The sequence below is a fragment of the Lemur catta genome, chromosome 2, assembly GCF_020740605.2.
Source record: "Lemur catta isolate mLemCat1 chromosome 2, mLemCat1.pri, whole genome shotgun sequence".
Taxonomy (NCBI): domain Eukaryota; kingdom Metazoa; phylum Chordata; class Mammalia; order Primates; family Lemuridae; genus Lemur; species Lemur catta.
In genome coordinates, this window is record NC_059129.1 from 18,519,370 (window position 1) to 18,539,292 (window position 19,923).

Sequence of the window (19,923 nt, forward strand, 5' to 3'; positions counted from 1 at the left end):
TAACAGAAATCCAAACTGCCTCCTTGAAAAAACACCTCCTCTGAAGACTGTTGTCATTTCCACACACCATGCTTCGATCTTCTTGTCCCGTCCATAACCCCAAATTTAGCTCCTGCTCCTCTAAACCTGGTTCCCCAACCAGTCCTTTCTCCCCTTCTCCCACTAGCAGCTCCACCTTTAATAGCTCTTACTCACACCCAAGACCTCTCAGTTGTGCATCAGTCAGGCCTTTATTTCCAATGGCCAGAAACACTAAAGCAGCTTTCAACATAAAGAGGTGGACTAATTCGTGAAGCACTTATATTTGAAATGAAAACTTTCAATAGCACCTTGAGATGAGGCTGATTTCCAGATGAGAATACAGTCACTGGGAGGTTGGATGCCCTGTGCAGCAGCTCCAGAGCCAGCCAGGGACAGCATCACACTGCTACACTGCTCCATTTTGAGAAGGGGACTATCTCACGCATGTTTAGTCATCCAGTTATCCAGAACCTCAGTCACCAACTACAGACTTCAGACGTTGTTTGGAACCCACCTTCAAAGGAACAGCGTAAGATTCTGACTTGCTTACCCTTATCCTAGGGTTTAGAGAAACTGGCTACAATTTTCACATGAAGGGAAACAGGGAATAGATGACAAGATAACTGTAATACTAGTATTAGTAAGACTGATAACTATAACCGTACTCTAGTCTCCAAAGAGGAAACTACAGGCAGGTTAAGTTAGTTTAAATTTTTATTTTTTTATTTATTTTTTAATATTTTTATGTAATAAAAAGTAAAAGTCCTTGTCCAACCATCCTTGTGGGGCATCTGTCTGTCTCTCACACAGATCACTCAAGTTAATGGGAAAGAAAGAACAGGGGGGCCCAAGTCTGAAGTTATAAATAATAGAAAATAAAAGATCTTCCGTCTCCAGCGGGGGAACAGATGAAAGGATGGGAGGGCAAGACTGGGTGGGAACGGGCAGGGCAGAGCAGGAACCCCCCAACCCCTGCTGGACCCTGGCCCTGCCCACTTTGAGGCCCCTCCCATTCAAGGTGCTTGGCAGGAATTCCCCAGCTCCCCTGGGGAAAGGGGGGGATTGGGGGGCTGGGACTGGTCCGAGCTGCTGGGGGAAGAGACATAGATCACTCTTCCCTCCACTCATGGAGGTCTCAGGTCGCGGCCAGGACAATCTTCAGTTCCCCGGGGGGTGGAAGGGGAGCTGCTGGGAGGGATGAGATTGAACTGGTTGGAGGGGAAAGAGAAGAGAGCAGGAGCATTAGAACCCAAGCAGCTGTCCCTTCATCCAATGCCGTCCAGTGGGGGCGTGGGGGTGTTTGGGTAGGAGCGGCCTCCTCAAGGTGTCTCATGGGGCTGTCAGAAGCACAGGTCAAACGCTGTTTCCCAGTAAGCCAGAGCCCTTACTTGTGTGCCCAGCTCAGCCCCCCACACCCCAGTCTGGCCCTGTCTGCTGCGCTGACCTTACCTCGGCTAAGTCAGGAGACAGTCGGGGTCACTGAGAGCTGGGGAGGCAGTGGGGAGGGGGGCTGCTGGATCACAACTGAGCGAGGACGGAGGGAAGCAAAGGACAGAGCCAGGAGCAAGCCCCTGGCGGCGGCGACTGTGGCTTCTGCCCACCCTACATACTTCACAGACAGGTGCACGTCGGCGGGCGCCCTGTGGGACAGCCCTGCCTCCAAGACCCCTCACTCCCCACCCAGAACCCGTGCATCCTGCCCCACCTGCAGCCCCTCAGCTCTTCCATGCCAAATTCCCCCAGCTAACGAGAACTCACGAATCCTGTCATCGGCTCCTCCTGGAAATCCAGGCGCCTGGCCAGGCTGCTCACCTTGGGGGTGTCCGATGTAGGGGTAGGGTGAGGGTGTGGAAGCTGAGAGTGCAGGCACCCCACTCTGGGGCACTGCGCCTTGGGGGGGCCCCCCATGGCTCTGGGGTGGGTGCAGCAGCATCACCTGGGGCGGGTGGGGAGCCCCAGGGTGAGGGGGCGGGGCTGCTGTGATTCCAGTTTGGACATGGGCCTGTAGAGAACAAAAAGTAACTGGGAGTACCAGGAAGTCTGAAAACAGCTCTGAGAGCCCTAGGGTCAGGAGCACTACTGTAAAGGAACCAGGGACTTGGGAATGGGACAGCCCCAAGGCTCACGTCCTCTGGCACAAAGACCCAGACCCAGAGAAAGCGGGTCCTGTGGGCTCTTACCTGGGTAACATGGGCCATGTTGGTGAAGCCGTGGGGCAGCTGCTGGTGGGCATGGATGGCATACACAGCGGCTGGTTGGGGGAAGCTGCTCTGAGGGGACTGGGCAGAAGGTCCCGGTGGCAGAGAGGGTGGCGTGCCTGTCAGGGCCCCTGGGTGGTACAGATTCTGCTGTGGCTGTCCACTGCCCAGGTGTGGGGCCTGCCCTGCCTGATGCTGCCAGGGGAGGGTGAGGGTGAGTGCCACCCACTCCTCTGGCACCCAGGCCAACCGCTCGCTGACCCCCAATGATCCTCTCCGCTGTGGAATGACCCCAGCTCTATCCCTCTCTTCCAGCCACCCATTCTGCCCCACCACTCAGACCCCCACGGCAGGCACCTGGACAGGACTGGGGGCCGCATGCTGGGACTGCGGCTGGCTCCCAGTAGGCGTGGTAGCCGGCTGCGGCTGGTGGGCGTGGAGCTGCGTGGCATGGTGTGGGTAGGACTGGTGAACAGTGGCTACAGCAGGAAAGAGGGAGAGAACCAGCGCTGAGCACACCAGAGGGGGCGAAGGAGCACAGCTCGGAGCAGAGAGGGAGAACACAGCAGAACTCACCATAAAGGGCTTGGGGGGTGGGCTGCTCTGCAGAAGGGTACTGAGGGGTTGAGGATGACACAATGGCCTGGGGATGGCTACCCGACGTCAGCATGCGTGGGTTGCTTTGAAGCATGGGGGCAAACACCGGCTGGTGGGACAGAGAAGTGGTCAGCGCAGCAGACTGGGGAGGCGCTCTCCTGCCCAATCTCTGTGCACAGCACTGGTTGGGCCTGGCCACAATTTAACCTTCACAACAATCCTGACAGGCAGATGCTAGCTCACCTACACTTCAGAGGAAAAAACAAAGGCAGAGACAGATGTTCAATGCCTTGTTACAGGTTGACCAGGGCCAGGATTCAAATCTAAGTCTGATACCTCCAATCCCACAGCTGGCCACCACCACCCAGAACACCACCTGTTCCCCTCACCCAGCTCCTGAGTCTTAGAGGTGGAGAAGGGGGGATCCCTAGCAGGGGCTTTGGATCCCCACTTGCCTCCTGGGCCACAGTCACCTGTGAGGGGTAGTGGGCCATGGGTTGCATCATGGCCGGCTGGCCCGGGAACTGCTGTGGGTTGTAGGGGATGTAAGAAGAGTAAGGTGTGGCAGCCACCAGAGGTGGGCCAGCAGCAGCGGCGGCCTGCATCATCGGAGGAGCTGAGGCTGGCTGGTGTTGGTCCGAGCGCTGGGGGGGCAGGGAGCCTGGGGGCAGGGGGAACATAGTGTAGAGCTCAAGCTCCACCCGCCAGGAGGCACTGGGCAGCCCCACTGACTGCCCCTCCCGACCCTGCTCACCTTTTGCTCCTCGGTACTTGCCCTGCTGCCCAGGCACTGAATTAGATACAGGATACGGATACATCTGAGGTGCCTGGGGACGAGGACAGATGAGGCTGAATGACCTGGTCCCTCAGCCAGTCCAACCAAATTCTGGACCCACCCAGGCTCTTCTCTTACCTGCACAGCTGGTCCCATGTGGATCTGAGGTATGTAGGAGATGTACTGGGGGCTATACAGCCCACTCTGGCCTGCTGTCAGCACCGGGATAGAGGGAGTTGAATGAGTCCGGGGCCCTGGAGAAGTTGGGGTACTGGTAGACTTGTTCTGTAAGAGACAAGGGAGGACAATGGTTTATTTCTGTATCCTCCCCTCTGATTCCTGGCCATGCTTCTAACAGGTAGCATTCATGGAATGCTGTGTGCCAAACACATTCTGCACTTTATTTTGGCTAAGCCACACATCAAATCGTATGAGATGTGCATTCTCAAACTAGAGGTAAGGAAACTGAGACAGAGAAGTGGTTTTTAAGTACAGGGGTTCAGGCCAAATCAATTGGCCCGAATGAGGCCTATGTTCGTAACTACTCCAACTCAAGTACTCCATAAGCCAAATACCACAAAACCTACAAACGTGTCAGACTCATCAGGATCCCATCACCCAAGGCTTGAGTCCACGTTCCTCAAACCAGCCTAAGAGCTGCTCTCCCTGAGCGTTTGCTGTCCCCTCAATGCCAGGCAGGCCAGCGTCCTGGTGGTGAAGTGCTCCCCTCCACTGTCTATCAGCCCCTCCCAAGTCTCCCTCACAGAAATCAGAGCCCCCATTCTCCCATCCCATCTCACCACAGAGAGCAGAGGCTTTGTGGGATTGAACTCCTTGGCATTGGGGTTCAACGTTGATTTCTTCACTTGTCTATGAAAGAAAGCAAAATCAATCCTCATGGCTTGCCCCTTATCCCCTGACACCCCCCCCCTCAGCTCTTTACCCCACTTACTCAGCAACAGGGCCCTCATCCTTGTCATCTCCCTTGATGAGACCCACTGGGGGGCTGCCAGTTTGGCTTGGGCAAGGTGGTGGGGGCTGCTCTGGCCCCTCAGTGCCTCCTGCTGGTGCCAGGGGCAGTTTGTCCTCTTTATCCGATACTGACTCCGTCTTGGAGGAGACAGGGGACCCCATGGGCTCTGAAGTCAACAGACCATCAACCTCCTTCTCCTTCCCTTTGGCCTCTTCCTTTAAGATCCGGGGAGGAAAAGGATCCAGGGTGGTCTCAGGTGAGCTACTGGGCTGAAGCTGGAAGGAGAAAAATATACACACAGTACTGTCTGCTCCGAACCTCAGGCCCCAATTCCTTCTTTCATCCTCACTTGATCTCATCTCTTCTACCCTACCTAGTGCTCCGCCTCTTCTGTAAGCCACCCACACCCGCCTTTACCCTGCTAACACCCCAGCTGTTTCACACTTCTCTCACCTTAAACTGGGCCCCAAACTTTCTCAGTTCTTCCAGTTGAAATCGTTTCTGTTCATTCTGAAGGCCAGGGACTATGAGAAAACAGTAAAAAGGGAGAATATATAATACATTCTTTCTCAAAGGTGGCTATACATTGCCAATAGCCCAAAGAACAAGAAAGCAAAGAAAACAGAGAAACTCTTGAGAATCCTCAGAGTAATTAAATAGGATCAAAGAGCTAACAGACAGCATCTGCTTCTGAATTCCAGTGTTTCCTAACTGAAATGCTCTCCCAAAAAAGGGAGTATTCGTCCTCAACAAAAAACAACCCTCACCTTTCCCAGCTATCCGGGCCAGTTCCTGAGGCTCCAGAGTTCTCCCAGGTTCCTTGGTAGAGAGTTCTTTTACTAAGCAAGGAAAGAGAGATACCTGAAGGTCTTTCTGTCCAGAATCACACTTCATATTGTCCACAGCCCTCACCCCTCTGGCTCTTACCATCTGTGGGGGCCAAGGAGATCTTTGGAGAAGCCGGGGAAATGGAGCCCACTCCAGGATCTGCTGATGATGTTGCAGGGATGGAGGCTGAAGAGGTTGGCACTGCCGAGCCAATGGGAGGCTCAGGACAGGAAGGTGACATTGGGGCAGGGGCAGACTTAGGAGAGCGCGGGGGGTACATCCGGCCCACTGGAAGAAAAGGGGGAACTGTACAATGGTTACTGCTGTCCAACAGGCAGTGGGTACAGAGGCCTCACTCCAAATACCAAGAAACTTTACACACTTTATCACACCCAGGGTCACAGACTTAAATGTCTAGAAGCCTGAAGCAGGTAACATATGCAGGTAAATGGCCTCATGGGCACAATGAGCAACTGGAATGCTTAAAGGGGCAGCTGTGATTCTGTTCCAGCCAACTAGAGCTATGCAGCAAGGCAGGCTCAGTGTTTGCAGAACTTTCTGCAATTCAAAAGAAATAGAAAATTTTTTATGACTTCTCTTGTTTTAAAATGTTGGCAACTAATTCAAATCTAAACAAAAGACATCTGCTAGCCAGACACAACCCATGGATTGCTAAACTGGGATTTCTGCACTAAGGAACATGAAAAATGTTTTCTCAAAAAGGATAAATCCAAACTCCCCCAAACATCTACCATGAAACTGTCTTCCATCCCAGCATTCCAACAACTGACATATCTATATTCCTCTACAAATTTCTATCAATTTCTTCATCTAACACTACGAAGTTTTACCTGCAGGAGGAGGTGGAACAGAAGCTTCTCCAGAAGACCTACTGTTGGGTGAAGACAGAGTCTTGGCACCTCTCAGAGGCCGCTGTGCCTTAGGAGACATGCGGGAAGGGCCTATTTTTTTTTTTTTTAAAGATGAAGAAAAATCAGAAGAGGCACAGTACCCGTTATTACATCACCACCCATGCATCATCCTTCCAACCCCATCTAAACCCTTTCGATTACCCTTCCCACCTTCTTACTATCTTCCTTCCCTTCCCTGCCCCCCAAAGTCTGCTTCCCAACTCACCTCCATTGATACCACGTGCCTCAGAACCCGGGCCAGGGCTGCTATTGTCAAGATGGTGAGGGCCACGAGGTGGCAAAGAACTAAGGCCAGGCCGGCCGCCCCGAGAGCTGCTGCATCGAACACCTCCCCGAGGACCTTCCCGAACTCGCTGAGGCAGAGGGATATACTTCCCCTCCCTGGGGAAAGAATTCAACTTCAAGTAAGGTAGCCACAAACCCCACACATGTTGGAAAGACGGAGGCTTTCCTTCTGAAGTCCTCTACTTCAACACATACATACACACACACACACACACTCTTCTCTCTCTCTCTGCCTGGCTCCAGCTTCTTTCACTATCCCACTGGAAGATCTGTCCCAGTTAAATGTTCTGTTGCTACAGGCTTAACCTCATGTTACAGCTACCCCGACCCAACCAACCTGGCCAGTGCTCCACAATTCTATCACCCTGACCTATGAGAAAGGTAGGATTACATCGTAGATCAAAATGCAGCTTTTACAGAACAGATCACATACGGTTAGATTTCATGTTTATAAAAGGAAAAAAATATATGTGAAGACTCCTAGCAATTGAAAAAATGGGCCTGGCGCAGTAGCTCATGCCTGTAATCCTGGCACTCTGGGAGGCTGAGGCTGGAGGATTGCTCGAGGTCAGGAGTTCAAGACCAGCCTGAGCAAGAGCAAGACCCTGTCTCTACTAAAAATAAAAAGAAATGATCTGGACAGCTAAAACTATATAGAAAAAAATTAGCTGGGCATGGTGGCACATGCCTGTAGTCCCAGCTACTCGGGAGGCTGAGGCAGAAGGATTGCTTGAACCCAGGAGTTTGAGGTTGCTGTGAGCTAGGCTGACGCCATGGCACTCTACCCCCGGCCAACACAGTGCGTCTCTGTCTCAAAAAAAAAAAAAAGAAAAGAAAAGAAAACATGGAAAAGAACCAGCACATACATATAAATGAATACATAGAGAAAAAGAGAAAGTATACTGAAATCCTGAAAAAGAATTTTTTTTTTCTAAATCCACAAGCTTCAGCTTTGTTCCTCTGGGCAAATTACTTAACCTCTCTAGGCTTCAATCTTCTAAAAATTGGAAATAACTATGTATTAACCCACATGTCACATGGTCGTGATGCTTAATCAACAGTGTATAAAACTCTTGGCCCAGGCCCTGTACTCTACAGTGAGCCCCAAACAGTGCTGGCTGCTCCCAGCAATTACCTGGATGCCAAGCTGGGGCTCTCCCTCCCTGAGCCCTGCCGCTGGACTGCACTGTGCTTCTCCTCTTCGGTGCGCCCATCATCATTCTCCATGGCGATCCGCAGGCGGTACTGGGGACTTGATTCAATCTCTCGGGCCAACTGCGCTGCACGCAGCTCCCGCTGACGAAATTCTTCTGAGTTGTCCTTTTCTAAGGGCACCCTGAGAGAAGCCCACAGACCAGCATCCCAGTGATGGGAGAAAAGAGAAAAAAAAAGGAAAACATCAGTTTAATCATCAGTTCAGGCATATAGGTATTCAATTCCTTCAACAACTCAACATAGATTAAACGGGCATATACTGGGTCCGAGACAGAGTATCAAGGCACATCTCTGAATCTGAAGAACCACTTAGATGCTATGTTTTAAGTTCTACAGGAAAAGCATGGGTGGAGAAGAAAGCAAGCAGTTAATTCTACCCATGGGGTGGCCTGGAATCAGGAAAAAGTAGGAGAAAACCTTTGAGGGAGCAGTTCCACAAGAAAGTCTAGCAGTAGGGGGTGGGCAACCTGGACACTGAGAAAAGAATGAGCAAAAACTATGTTCCACCTAGAGATGGTGTCTTCTGTTAGTGACCCCACACTGCAAAATATACCACCTTGGGAAGTACCAAGACACTCACGTATAAGAAGAGAGACTGCTATCATAGGTCGTCTTCACCCCGTAGTTCTCCTCATTGAACTTGAACATTTCATTGGGGTCCCATCCATTAGACTAAAGAGGGGGGAAAGGATAATGTTTTAAAACCCAGCAAGAAAAGCAACAATGACATGTCATTTTCTTTCTATCAGATTAAAAACTTAAAAATGTAACCAAACCAAGAGTAAAGAGAATAGGAACATGGCTGGGGAGAGTATCAACTGGTACTTACATCACAAATTAGAAATAACTGATAAAACTGTAAAGTCCTATGGCCTAACAAATCTGTTTCCAGGACATCCCAGAGAAATTCTAGCACATGTGCAAGGGGATACATGTTCTAAAAGCTGTATAAGGTGATATTTTTAGTAGCAAAATAATAGTAACAAAATACAGATCAGTAAGGGACAAATACAATTTGGCATGTAACGTACATATATACAAATATAAATAAAACAGGCCAGGTGCAGTGGCTCATGCCTACGATCCTAGCACTCTGGGAGTGCTCCAGACCAGCCTGAGCAACATAGCGAGACCTTGTCTCTAAAAAAAACAGAAAAATCAGCTGGGCATGGTGGTATGTGCCTATACAGCAGACCACTTGAACCCAGGAATTTGAGGTTGCAGAGACGTATGATGATGCCATTGTACTCTAGCCTGAGCAACAGGGCAAGACCCTGTCTCAAAATAAATTTTAAAGACAGTATACAACAGTTAAAAGGAACGAACTGGATCTATGTAACACGAAAAGTTCAAAATAAATGAAACAAGGCAAGAAAAACAAATTCTTGTGCAAATTAAACAAACCCAAATGATAATGCATTAATTCACGAGTCGTTTTTTTAAAAAGAGAAGGACCTTGCTATGTTGCCCAAGCTGGAGTGCAGTGGCTACTCACAAGTGTGATCACAATGTACTTGCAGCCTCGAACTCCTGGCCTCAAGTGATTCTCCCATCTCAGCCATCTGAGTAGCTGGGACCTACAGGCATGTACCACCGAGGCTGGCTCTATTCATGAGATTTTAAATGCATCAGAGTAGTTGCTTTTGGGAAAGGAAATAGGCCTATACACGAGTCAATCTTGTCTATACCTTTTGTTATATTGAAAAAATAAATGACTTGAAGCAAATGCTAGTAGTTGTCAACTATTGATGTTGGAGAAACAGACATTTTTATTTTGCTATTTTCTGTACCTTTCCATTTGCTATCTAATCGCCATCAATAGGCAACAGTAAATAATTTTCTGCCACCTCCCCAAGAATCAACTCTTGGTTCCAAGAATGGACCTCACTGTCAACAAGCCATTCTGTCTGCCCAGCTGTTAGGGAAGGAGACTGTACCATGTCAGACTCGAGGTCGTAGTCATCACTGTTGCTGTCACCCCCTTCCCAGCGCTGAAGCACCTTCTCTTTGTGCTCCCCATTCACCTTGGAGTTCATGGCAATGGCAGAATCAGTGAATTTGTCTGTGGGGGCAGCAGAGTTGAAGATCAGGAGCTAGGTGATATTTCATAGCTTTCTTTCCAACATCCCTCACCCACCCACCAAGTAGTTCAGGAGCAAAGAGAAGTTTAAGAAACTCAGATTTTAGAGTATGTATATTTGTGTATCAAAATTGGGGGTGGTGGTCATGAAGAGTATAAAAAGCCTGATCTGTTGAGATTATTAAGATTCAAAAGAAACAAAAATTTAAAAACTAGGGAAAATATGAAGAACCACAACAGAGACCAGGATTCATTCCACTATGTATGAGATGTCAAGACACAGTTTCAAAAATAAAAATCCAGCCATCTCCCTCAGAAAAAAAAAAGGCAGTAAGAGGGGAGGAATTAAGACAACATGCCCCACCTTACACGAACTGCCTTCTGCTCATACATAGTAGGTCTGACGTAACAGTCTTTCACAATACCTTTAGTAGCATAATTGAAGTCAACATTTCGAAAGTGGACAAGCATGACGTCACTTGGCTTAAACACCATGGTGTCCACAATGTCTTCCCGCCGAGGTCCACCTGCTGGCTCAGATACTTTCCGGTGCACAGCATCTACTGCTAGTTCAAACTACAAAAGCCCCATTCCCCAATACCCAAAGGTCAATATAGAGAAACATGAAGGCAAAGATATGACTACTTTTCTCTTGCCCTTTCTGAACTTTTCCCAACACCATACTCTCAACACACTAAGAACCAAGTGCACTGTCTGCTCAACATTAGCCAAAGGATTTAGTAAAAGTCTCAAATTTAAACTTAAGCATTTTACCATTAAAGTACCCAGCTCTCAAATTTGTCTTTTATCACTTGCAGTACTATTCAGCATAGGGCTGCAGAAACCATTAACACTGCAGTCTAACACTACCCAACTCACACCCTCCTCAATGAGCCTATTTCATTCTCCTCTTTCTTCTTCCATGCAACTTCCAAAATAAGTGAATTTGAGTGCACTGACCTTTGAGCTCAGAGTCTTGAAGATACCCTCATAGGTGGTGCCATTTTTCACCTTTACATCGCAAGTGGAGCCCTGGGAAAGGGGGAAAAATAAGAAGAGTGCCTCCACAAAACGGATGCATTATATTTCTCATGCAACCTAGTGGTTAAGTATCCACTTACCACAACAGCTGTAAGGAAATGCAGCATTCTGGAATTATTGTAGACACCTTCAAACACCTGTCAGTTAACACAGGAGAGAGAGAGGAACAGCCAGTCAACACCTCCCTTTTCTTTCTAAATGCCTACACTCTACTCATATCCACCCTGTATGTACTGGGTCCACAGCTGTTCCGAGCCCATTTGACTATCTCTGTACCTAATCTGCCTTATACTCCCACATATGCATCTTTTAGGTCCATGTATCTTGGGGGGGGGGAAAGGCACTCACAGGTGACTGTGGGGGTCCCTTTCCTGTGCTCTGTCCCCTACAAAAGAAGAAAATAAGAAACTAGTTATTTAAAACTGTTCAATCTCTCTTACATCATTATGAAATTAATGGTAAATCCTAAAACCAAAAACCACATGATGATGCTGATTTAGGCTACAATCCAATTAATCAACAAGATTTTCAAATTCTCATCTTATAGTGGAAGAAAAGAATAGGCATTAAAAGCCACTAAACACATTTCTTCCAAATGCCAGTAAAAATGACATCCACAATGGTTGTCAATTGCCCTAGACAGCCAATGGGAACACAACCGTTTCACTCTCTCCAAGGGGCCAAGGATGTATGCTTCCAGCAGACCAATTCTACAATATTAACCAGCAACCTGCCCCACATGTGAAGGCGAAAGCTAAGGAGTGCAGATTGTAACTATCTAGCTCAGGCACATTACCTCCCAAACAGAAAAGACAATCACTTTCAGCAGCCTTACACCCCAAACCCTGGGAGGAGGGGGCATTCTCTCCGCACCCCATCCCCTCGACCTCATTACTCATCCAGCCTGTTACCCACTCTGCGGAGGTCACCAATCGCCAGGTAACCCTACTCCTCGCTGGCTGACGTAACCGGCGGTTGAGGAAGGCGAAGAGGGGGCCGTTGGCGGGGCTGGGGGACAGCGCAGCCGCAAAAGCTATCCACCGGGAGGCCTCGCCCGGTCTGCGCCTGCGCACTAAAACCCACGGGCCTCTTCAAAATCTCCCCTCCCGCGACTAGAACCCACTGCGCCTGCGTGTCCAGCCACACTCAATTCCATTAACACACACACAGACAAGAGAGGAGCGTCCACTACTCATCCACGAACAGCAGACGACCCCCTCCCTGGACACTCCCAGCCCCTGCCCTAGGTGTTACCGGGGCACGCGAACGCCCGGGTCATAAGACAGCATCCACGCGCACGTACAGGAAGGGCGCGCGCGCGCTGGAGGTTCCCGGCCGGCAGTCCTCCCAGTTGTCCCTCCTTCCGTCCCCCCCGCCCACCTCGCTCCCCTCCTACTGGCCAGACCGGGAAGGGGGAGGTAGCAACCCTCTCCCAAGTCCCTCCCTCCCCATTGGCCAAACTGTGGGCCGCGCGCCCCCCTCCATTGGCTACAGCCGGGGACCCCTTCCCGCAGCAGATTCCCCATTGGCTGAAGCCGGGGACCGCGAGACCCTTCGTGGTAATGGAGCCGGGGACCCCGATAACCTCTCCACCCCCCCTCCAGCTCCCCAGGCCGACGGCACTGGCGGGATGCGCCCCGCCTCTCCTTGAGGCCGGAGCCCCGAGCCCTGACTAGGCCCTGGGCGCTGACCACGGCCCTCAAGTGCTCTGGTGGCCGCCCGGGGACCCCTTTCCCTTCAACCTGTTGGGACCGGAAGGGGCCCAACCCCAGCATCACGGGGGCTCCCCGTCTCCCCGGTTCTCCTCAAAGATACTAGGCTGGGGGTCCGCCCCGCGCAACCGAGCCGCCGCCTCCTGCCGGTAGCCGCGGCTCCCTCGCCCGGAAGCCCACCCCTTCTCACCTGGCGCTGCCCATGGCGGCTGCCCCTGGCCTCTCCTGATGCTGCGGCGGCGGCGGCGGCGCCAAGATGCCTTCGGCTCCCCGGCGGAGTCCACTCCCGGCAGCGGCCGCAGGCCCCAGGCAGGGAGAAGCGGCCGGAGGCGGCCCTGGGGGAGCCGAGGTGGTGGCCAGCGGCCCCGGGAGGCCGCCGTTAGGTGGGCTGGTGCCCCCGGGGGGCCGGCGGGCCACGGCCTGTTGCGTGGGGGGCGGCTGCTGGGGCTGGGAGGTCTGTTGTGGCGGCTGAGGCTTCAACATGATGGCAGCGTCCGGAAGGGGAATTAGAGGGAAGGGAGGGAGAGAGGGGGCCGGGGCTGGGTCCCCGCCGGAGAGCGCGGGAAGCGAGGGGGCTTGGGAAGCCGGGGACCCGCCGTTGGCGGGCGGGGGCAGCCCCGCGGTGCCGGGGGTGGCTGGAGAAGACCGCGGCGCGAGGAAGCGCCGCGAGGCGGAAGGGGAGGGGGGTCTCGCGGGCCTGAGGAAAGCGAGAGGGCGCGAGCCGGCCTGGCGCGCGTGCGCGTCGCCGGGGAACGGGGAGGGGAAGAGCGCGCGGGCGGGAGCGCCCGGAGGGGGAGGGGCAGAGGAGGGAGCGGCGGCGTGAGGTGCCCGCGCGCACCGAGGCGGTTAGCTCCCGGCGGGAGAATAGAGAGAATAAAATAGGTGAGTCTCGCACCCTAGCCCTTGGAGTGGGTAGGGAGCAGCGCGGGCGCTCACGTGCGCCAAGGATTTAGGGTCTCAAGGTCTCAAACCGCCTTACAGTCTGGCGGCCGCTGTAGCTTCACAATGAGCGTGTGAAGCGCTGGGGGAGGAGCCGAAGCAGCTGAGAGGAAGGACCGGCCGCTCCGCCTACGCCGCCGGCGTAACGTCGGGATGCCTCCGCAGAGTGTGAGATGTCACGGCGTAGCGTGAGGTTCTTCCGCCACCTTGGGTGCTCGTGGGCGGGGTCTTAAGCCTCAAAAAAGTTCCCGGGACGGAACTGCTGTTTTTGGCAGGTGGTAGGTTTTGTAAGGAGCTGCTTACCACCTTATGTGCTTTAAATAAAAGACTGATGAGCATTGAAGTGATCAGTTTGAGCGTGTGGATCTTTGCAGATAAATCTATGCCTAGTCCTAAATTATTTTCAATTTCAGTGATTTTCAACCTAAATTGTTTCTCCATGCCCGAGAATGAACTCTAAACTGTAGTAAGACTGTCTGAAGGCCAAAGTTCCTAGGGTCTGGTTCAAAATCCTCCACCCATTTTTGCAATGAAGGTAGCCTTCATTCATTCAAAATTAGTTGGGCATCAGGGCATTAAGTTAGGTGCTTTGGACACTGGGGTAATTAAACCACTTCCTGTTCTCAAAGAGTTCAAGCTAGTGGTGGATTTAGATAATTTGATGAGATCTTGTCGGTGAAGCACGGGGCACTACAAGAGTAGGCAGGAGTGACACCTAATCCACCATTGGGTGACATCTACATTGAGAAGAGGGAAGGGAGATGGGGTTCTAGGCAGAAGAATAACGTGACAAGCTAAGAAAAATCCAGCTTGGCTGGAGCATACATTTAAAGGAGGGAGAGCTTAAAAATGAGACTGGAGAGGTAGTTTTCCTGGGACCAGGTTTTAAAGGTTCCCAAGCCTTGTAAGAGACCTCAACATTATATGCAGAGCAGGGGGAGCCTTTTTTAAAAAATGAAAAGAGGTCAAATTTGCATTTTTATTTATTATTTTTTTACCCACTTTTTAAAAAGCCAGTCTAATTTAGCAGTGGGGGATTGAATACCAACTTTAGGGACACTAATATTAATAAGTTCTGATAACCCACTACCATCGGACCAGCCCACATTTGCGTTTTTAAAGGTTTACATACTCTTTGCAACAGGGAGAATAGAGTGGGGCAGTGACACCCACGGTGGTCTTAATCCCAGTGAAATACTCAACACCTCAGTCTTCCTTCCTCTAGGCATTAGCCCTGGAGCTCTTCCTTACCCACTTCCCACCAAGCAAGCAAGCGCATACCTACCTAAAAGTCTGCATTGCTCTTTGGGAAGTATTCCTTGGCCCCGGCCTCACTCCTGTCTGTAAATGTGGTACGTTTCCCTCCTGCGTGCTTGCCCAGCAATTTATCCCACTTTATTCTAACAGCTCCTTTAACTCTGTCTTCCTGCTAGTGTCAGCTCCCTAAGGGTTGGGATCTGGACCCCTCGCTCTGTAGTACCTAGCACAATGCAGGCAGTCAATTAAATATTTGTAAAGTGAGTGGATCTGGACGGTATTTTAAAGGTTCTTTATGTCTCCCGGGTGCCATAACAGTCCAGGTTTTTCCTGGCATTAGCTGTACTACCCAGTGCCATGCCACCTCTCCAGCCTCATTGTGAGCACTCTAACTCCTTCCACCCACCCCATCCTGCTCCTGCACTCAAATTCTAAGTTTTAGCCCCACAAAATTCTCTTTTGCACAACGTGCATTGCCCTTGTTCAACTCTGTCTATACAAGCGCTGTTTCTGCACACAGAATTCCCTTCCGATCCTCTACTTTCTCATTCTTCAAGATCAAGTATCAGTTCTTTCCAATATCCTCTGTTAATGACTTCTCCCAGTCCCCAGAGCACTGTGTTATTTTTGTTTCCATGTCTCTCTTTTGGAGTCTGAGGTCATAAAGGGCATTTCTCTATCCCTCGTGCCTAGCTCAGTGGCTGGGACCTACTCATTAAATTATTTAGTAAATGAATGGAATGTTGTCTTACTGTATGCAATTTAAAAATTATATCACGATTTGATATGGAGCGATTTCCAGGATATATTAAGTAAAAAAAGCAAAGTTGAAAAGACTAAAAACATAAATGTATCCACAAATTTTTGCAAAGAAAAACGCAGGATAAACAAGAAACTAATCAAATTGGTTACCTCTTGTGGGTGAGTAGGGCAAAATGAGAATTCTTTTGGCTTACAATCTTATTGCAGAAACAATAGAGCTCTGATTGGGGTAGGGATACACTTTGAGTATACCTTTTGCTATAGTTTTGACTTCAAATCATGTTAATGGTCAACATATTTAAATAAATCAACAAGGATGAGGGTACCTAAAAGATGAATACAGATACAAACAATGAACCCTATTTTAGATGAATAAACCCATTGCAGGAAAAAAAATAGAACTAATTCAAGTAACTTTCAAGTAGCCTCAGTCTAAAGAAAAAATAACTGTCAACAAATCTCGCACTCTTCTTAGTAGGTTTATTATAGTGGTCAGGGCATGGAAATTCTGCAACTACAATACTATTTTGGATAGTATTGTAGGATTGAGCACATGAGTAAATATATGGATGTTGCTAGGAGCCAGGGATCTCACAGGGAAGGAAGGGAGATACAAATATAGAATGGGGGAAAGGGAGCAAGAGCTTTGTAAGACTGGATCGGAATGGGAAGTGCCAGCATAAGACTCATGAAAAAAATATATCTATTTCTACAGGCAGGTAGCTGGACTGTACATGGATACACACACCTACTGCCCATATCTTGCTTTCTAAATACCATTCTCTGTTAAAAGAACCAAGGGCTCCTTGAAGAAATGACCAATGCTAGCCAGGGCAAGAGGAAGGCAAGATGAGTTTGGAATATTTTGTTGTGCCAGAAAATAAGTATTTAAAAAATATGAGGGCATGAAAGAAACTCAGGAGCCAGCTTGAAGAGGCCCCCGTTGGCCAAATCTGAGACAATTTCAATGTCAAGATAAGTAAGGACAACAATATAACCCACTGAATAAAAGAAGAATGTCTATCCATGCTGTTAATAGATATAAACATACATGTATAAATACATGAAAAGAGGCTGGGCAGGGTGGCTCACGCCTGTAATCCTAGCACTCTGGGAGGCCGAGGCGGGTGGATCGTTTGACCTCAGGAGTTCGAGACCAGCCTGAGCAAGAGCAAGACCCTGTCTCTACTAAAAATAGAAAGAAATTATATGGACAGCTAAAAATATATATAGAAAAAATTAGCCGGGAATGGTGGTGCATGTCTGTAGTCCCAGCTACTTGGGAGGCTGAGGCAGGAGGATTGCTTGAGCCCAGGAGTTTGAGGTTGCTGTGAGCTAGGCTGATGCCACGGCACTCTAGTCCAGGCAACAGAGTGACACTCTGTCTCAAAAATAAATAAATACATGAAAAGAAGAAACAGTAGAAGTCACTGGACTGTATTCCTCGAAATTTTCCATGGTGTGGAAGAAAGGTTGAGGCAGTGTTTTAGATTAAAGGTGGCTAAAGTGACTAACAGCTAAATGAAATACTTGACCCTGACCTTGATCCTGTACCAGGAAAAAATTGCTATAAAAGACATTATGGGGAAAATTGATGAATTTGGAATATAGACAATAAAGTATCCATAATAAATTTCCTGAATGCGTGATAACTCTACTGTAGATACATAAGGGTATATTCTTCGTAAATATACACTGAAGTATTGTGGGGCAAGGGAGTGTCATGTATGCAACCTGCTTTCAAATGTTTCCCCCAAATTACATATATTTAAAATATATACACAGAGAGAAAGAGAAAGTGCATATGAGGCAAAATATTAATAGCCCCCAAACTTGGTAAATTAGGTGAGCAGTTTTGCTCTCAAGAGTAGCCCTATGCAGCACCCCGGGGTCCTCTGCATTTCACTGAAGTATGAGCAGTAATCGTAGTTTGAAATTCAAGTGATACCACCACTCCATTCCAAAACAGGGAGGCCATATTCCTCACCTAAAACATGTAGGAAAAAGTGTCTGGGCATCAAGATAGAGGCATTCATTGTGGTGAAAGCAACTCAACGACATCTCCCTGTCACATAACCTACAGGGACAACGTCCTTCTCAAAGGCCTGAGCATTTTCCAAGGAGAGGCAGCAGCTGGTAGCAGCAAACACGGGGTATGTCCCAGGAGACAAGAATTCTAGCCTGTGTCTCTTACCAGCTCTTAACCAACTAAGGCAAGTGACTGGATCTCTGGGGCCCCAGTTTCACTCTGTAAAAGGAGAGGCTGGATTAGATGAGGGGTCCCAAACTCAAATGCCTACGTGGGACAGGTAACCAAAAAGGATGAAGCCAGCAGGCACTGTGGCAAACTGGAGAGTATGTGCTCTGTTTAAAAGGGGTGTCTGCTTCTGAGCTCCCGCCACCTTCTGCAAGGAAGGGATGTGTCCCAGTGAAGCCAGAAGTCTGGATCTGAGAAACGACAAGTCTGGACTGTAAAATTAAAATCTCCCAATTTGGGGGGTTGCGGGGAAGAAACATTTCGTGTGCCAAATGACGCATGTCTGCAAGCCACCTGTGTGCAGCTGCCAGGCTGGATGGACCCCGAGATCTGCTGTTCTCCCTCACTAATTACAGTGTGACACCGCAACCAAGGTCTTTCCAATGCGGCTCATGCTGTGGCCCTTCCCACGGCCAACAAGCATCTTTGCCATCCAAAAATGGCATGAGCTGCTGCTTCAGCCTTCATCAGAAGGGGATGGGAGCACCCTAGCTATGCCTTTGCAATCAGTTTGGTGAATGGGCTCCCTTTCCGAGCATATTTCCCATCTCCTTTCAAAAGAAAGCTCTGCTGTCTCATTTCTCTCCCAGTGGGGCTCCAGGCACAGGTCTCCATAGTTGCATCCTTCAGGGGCAAAGTGAGGGAGGGAGCAGGAGATGACACATTCAAAGATGCTCTACTCACCCTTTCCACTCACTTCCCTGAGTTTCCTTATCTTCTTTAGCGCTCGCAGAAGTCACATCACCTCTCTCTGGCACCTGTTTATCAAACATCTCTTCACTTTGTACATCCCTGACCTGTTTCTCACATTTATCTCTACCTTGCTCCCGAATGTAGCTTCCAAGATTGATCTCAGTTTCTTCCATAAATTCAAACTCTCTCCCTCCATCTCCTTCCAGGGATTTCTCCATCCTGCAAACATCACCTCCTCTCCTGCTAGCGTCTGGGCTCCAGTCCCTTTGCACCTTCCTGGGCTTTGCATTTCAGCATTAGCGCACCTTGTTTTCATCTCCTCCTACCTTCCAGGAATCCAGGGGAGAGGGGGGTCCAGGACCCCTATCTCTGGGAGCTACAGCCCACATGATAACTGCGTTTCCAAGCCTACTTCAAGGGACTGGAACCCAATTTCCTGTGTCGCCTCTTCCCTGTCCTCTCCATCACTGCTCTTCAGATCTTGGGGACTGGGAATACACAAAACTGCTAGAGTAGAGACATTTCTCCTTAAAAAGAAACAATTGCCTAATTTCCTCCTGTCCAGGTCCCAAATCCTGGGATTTCCCCATTGGTCTAGAAGGCAGCAAGGCTTCTGCCCTCCTGGTCCCATGTCACCATCCTCCCATCTTTCCTTTCTTTTCTCCCTCTGGGCTTCTCATCCTCTTTGGACTTTCTCCACCCCAGTTACCTCTTGCTTCTTCCAGATGTAGAAAATTTCAACAGCCAGGGAAGTGGTGCTCATCAAAGTGGCCAGGATGATCCTCTTCTGGCTCATGGTCATTCTAAAATGCTGCCACTATGGCCAGTCTCCTGGCCACGAGAGAAGGAAGAAATGGGAGTCAGTTCCCTGAAACCTCTGGAGCAGACTCTTTTCCCTTGAAACTCTCCGAAGGAGAAAGATCTTCCCATACCTCAGCATTCAAATCCTTTAGAAATGACCTCCCAAACATCCCCCAAAATTCTGAGTCCCCCAAGTCCAGCCTCTTCTTGATGTTGGGTGGTTGGGTCCACATGCAGGATCTTCTCTGGTCCAAACCTACATCAACTAGACTTTTCTCCATAAGCACAACCCTCCTTCTTACACCTGTGTTCCTTTCCCTAGTGCCTCTCCTAGATTTGGTGCCTGAGATGCCACACACTGACTTAGAGTTCACCTTTTTATCTACTTCCCCAGGTGCCCTCTGTTCTCTCTCCTCTCTCGTTCCCCTTTCTGATCCTCTGCCAAGCTCTCCCTTCTCTCCTCCTTCTACCTTTCCAGTTCTTTTAGTTGGATTCATTTTGTATCCATGTCCTTTTCTTCTAACTCCTATTTTCCAGAATTATTGCTTATTTCAAGT

The 19,923-nt window shown here is 49.5% G+C and overlaps 1 protein-coding gene and 1 long non-coding RNA gene across 19 annotated transcripts; one reads left to right on the forward strand and one right to left on the reverse strand.

Annotated features, from left to right (window-relative positions):
* Window positions 1-283: 283 nt before the first annotated feature.
* Window positions 284-13,404, reverse strand: ATXN2L (ataxin 2 like). Of its 18 annotated transcripts, none has more exons than XM_045542889.1 (23): window positions 12,848-13,346; window positions 11,294-11,330; window positions 11,026-11,082; window positions 10,865-10,936; window positions 10,330-10,480; window positions 9,762-9,886; window positions 8,405-8,496; window positions 7,745-7,945; window positions 6,530-6,705; window positions 6,244-6,354; window positions 5,492-5,698; window positions 5,332-5,403; window positions 5,018-5,088; window positions 4,544-4,839; window positions 4,392-4,461; window positions 3,730-3,876; window positions 3,571-3,643; window positions 3,290-3,477; window positions 2,796-2,925; window positions 2,577-2,698; window positions 2,202-2,414; window positions 1,780-2,023; window positions 284-535 (listed from the first exon to the last, which is right to left on the reverse strand). In XM_045542889.1, exons 1-23 carry the CDS (start codon window positions 13,138-13,140, stop codon window positions 498-500), a joined length of 3,186 nt encoding a protein of 1,061 aa, XP_045398845.1. In that variant the 5' UTR covers window positions 13,141-13,346; the 3' UTR covers window positions 284-497. The 18 variants fall into 18 exon arrangements, 17 of the variants coding, with proteins under 17 accessions (XP_045398845.1, XP_045398852.1, XP_045398851.1 ...); XM_045542896.1 differs by lacking the exon at window positions 284-535 and adding an exon at window positions 718-1,206 and having other exon boundaries at window positions 1,834-2,023; window positions 5,492-5,680; window positions 12,848-13,404; XM_045542895.1 differs by lacking the exon at window positions 284-535 and adding an exon at window positions 718-1,229 and having other exon boundaries at window positions 1,834-2,023; window positions 5,492-5,680; window positions 12,848-13,404.
* LOC123632528 lies at window positions 12,364-13,943 on the forward strand. The gene is made up of 2 exons (XR_006733386.1): window positions 12,364-13,040; window positions 13,639-13,943. It is a non-coding gene; the product is annotated as an uncharacterized LOC123632528 (long non-coding RNA).
* Window positions 13,944-19,923: the final 5,980 nt, after the last annotated feature.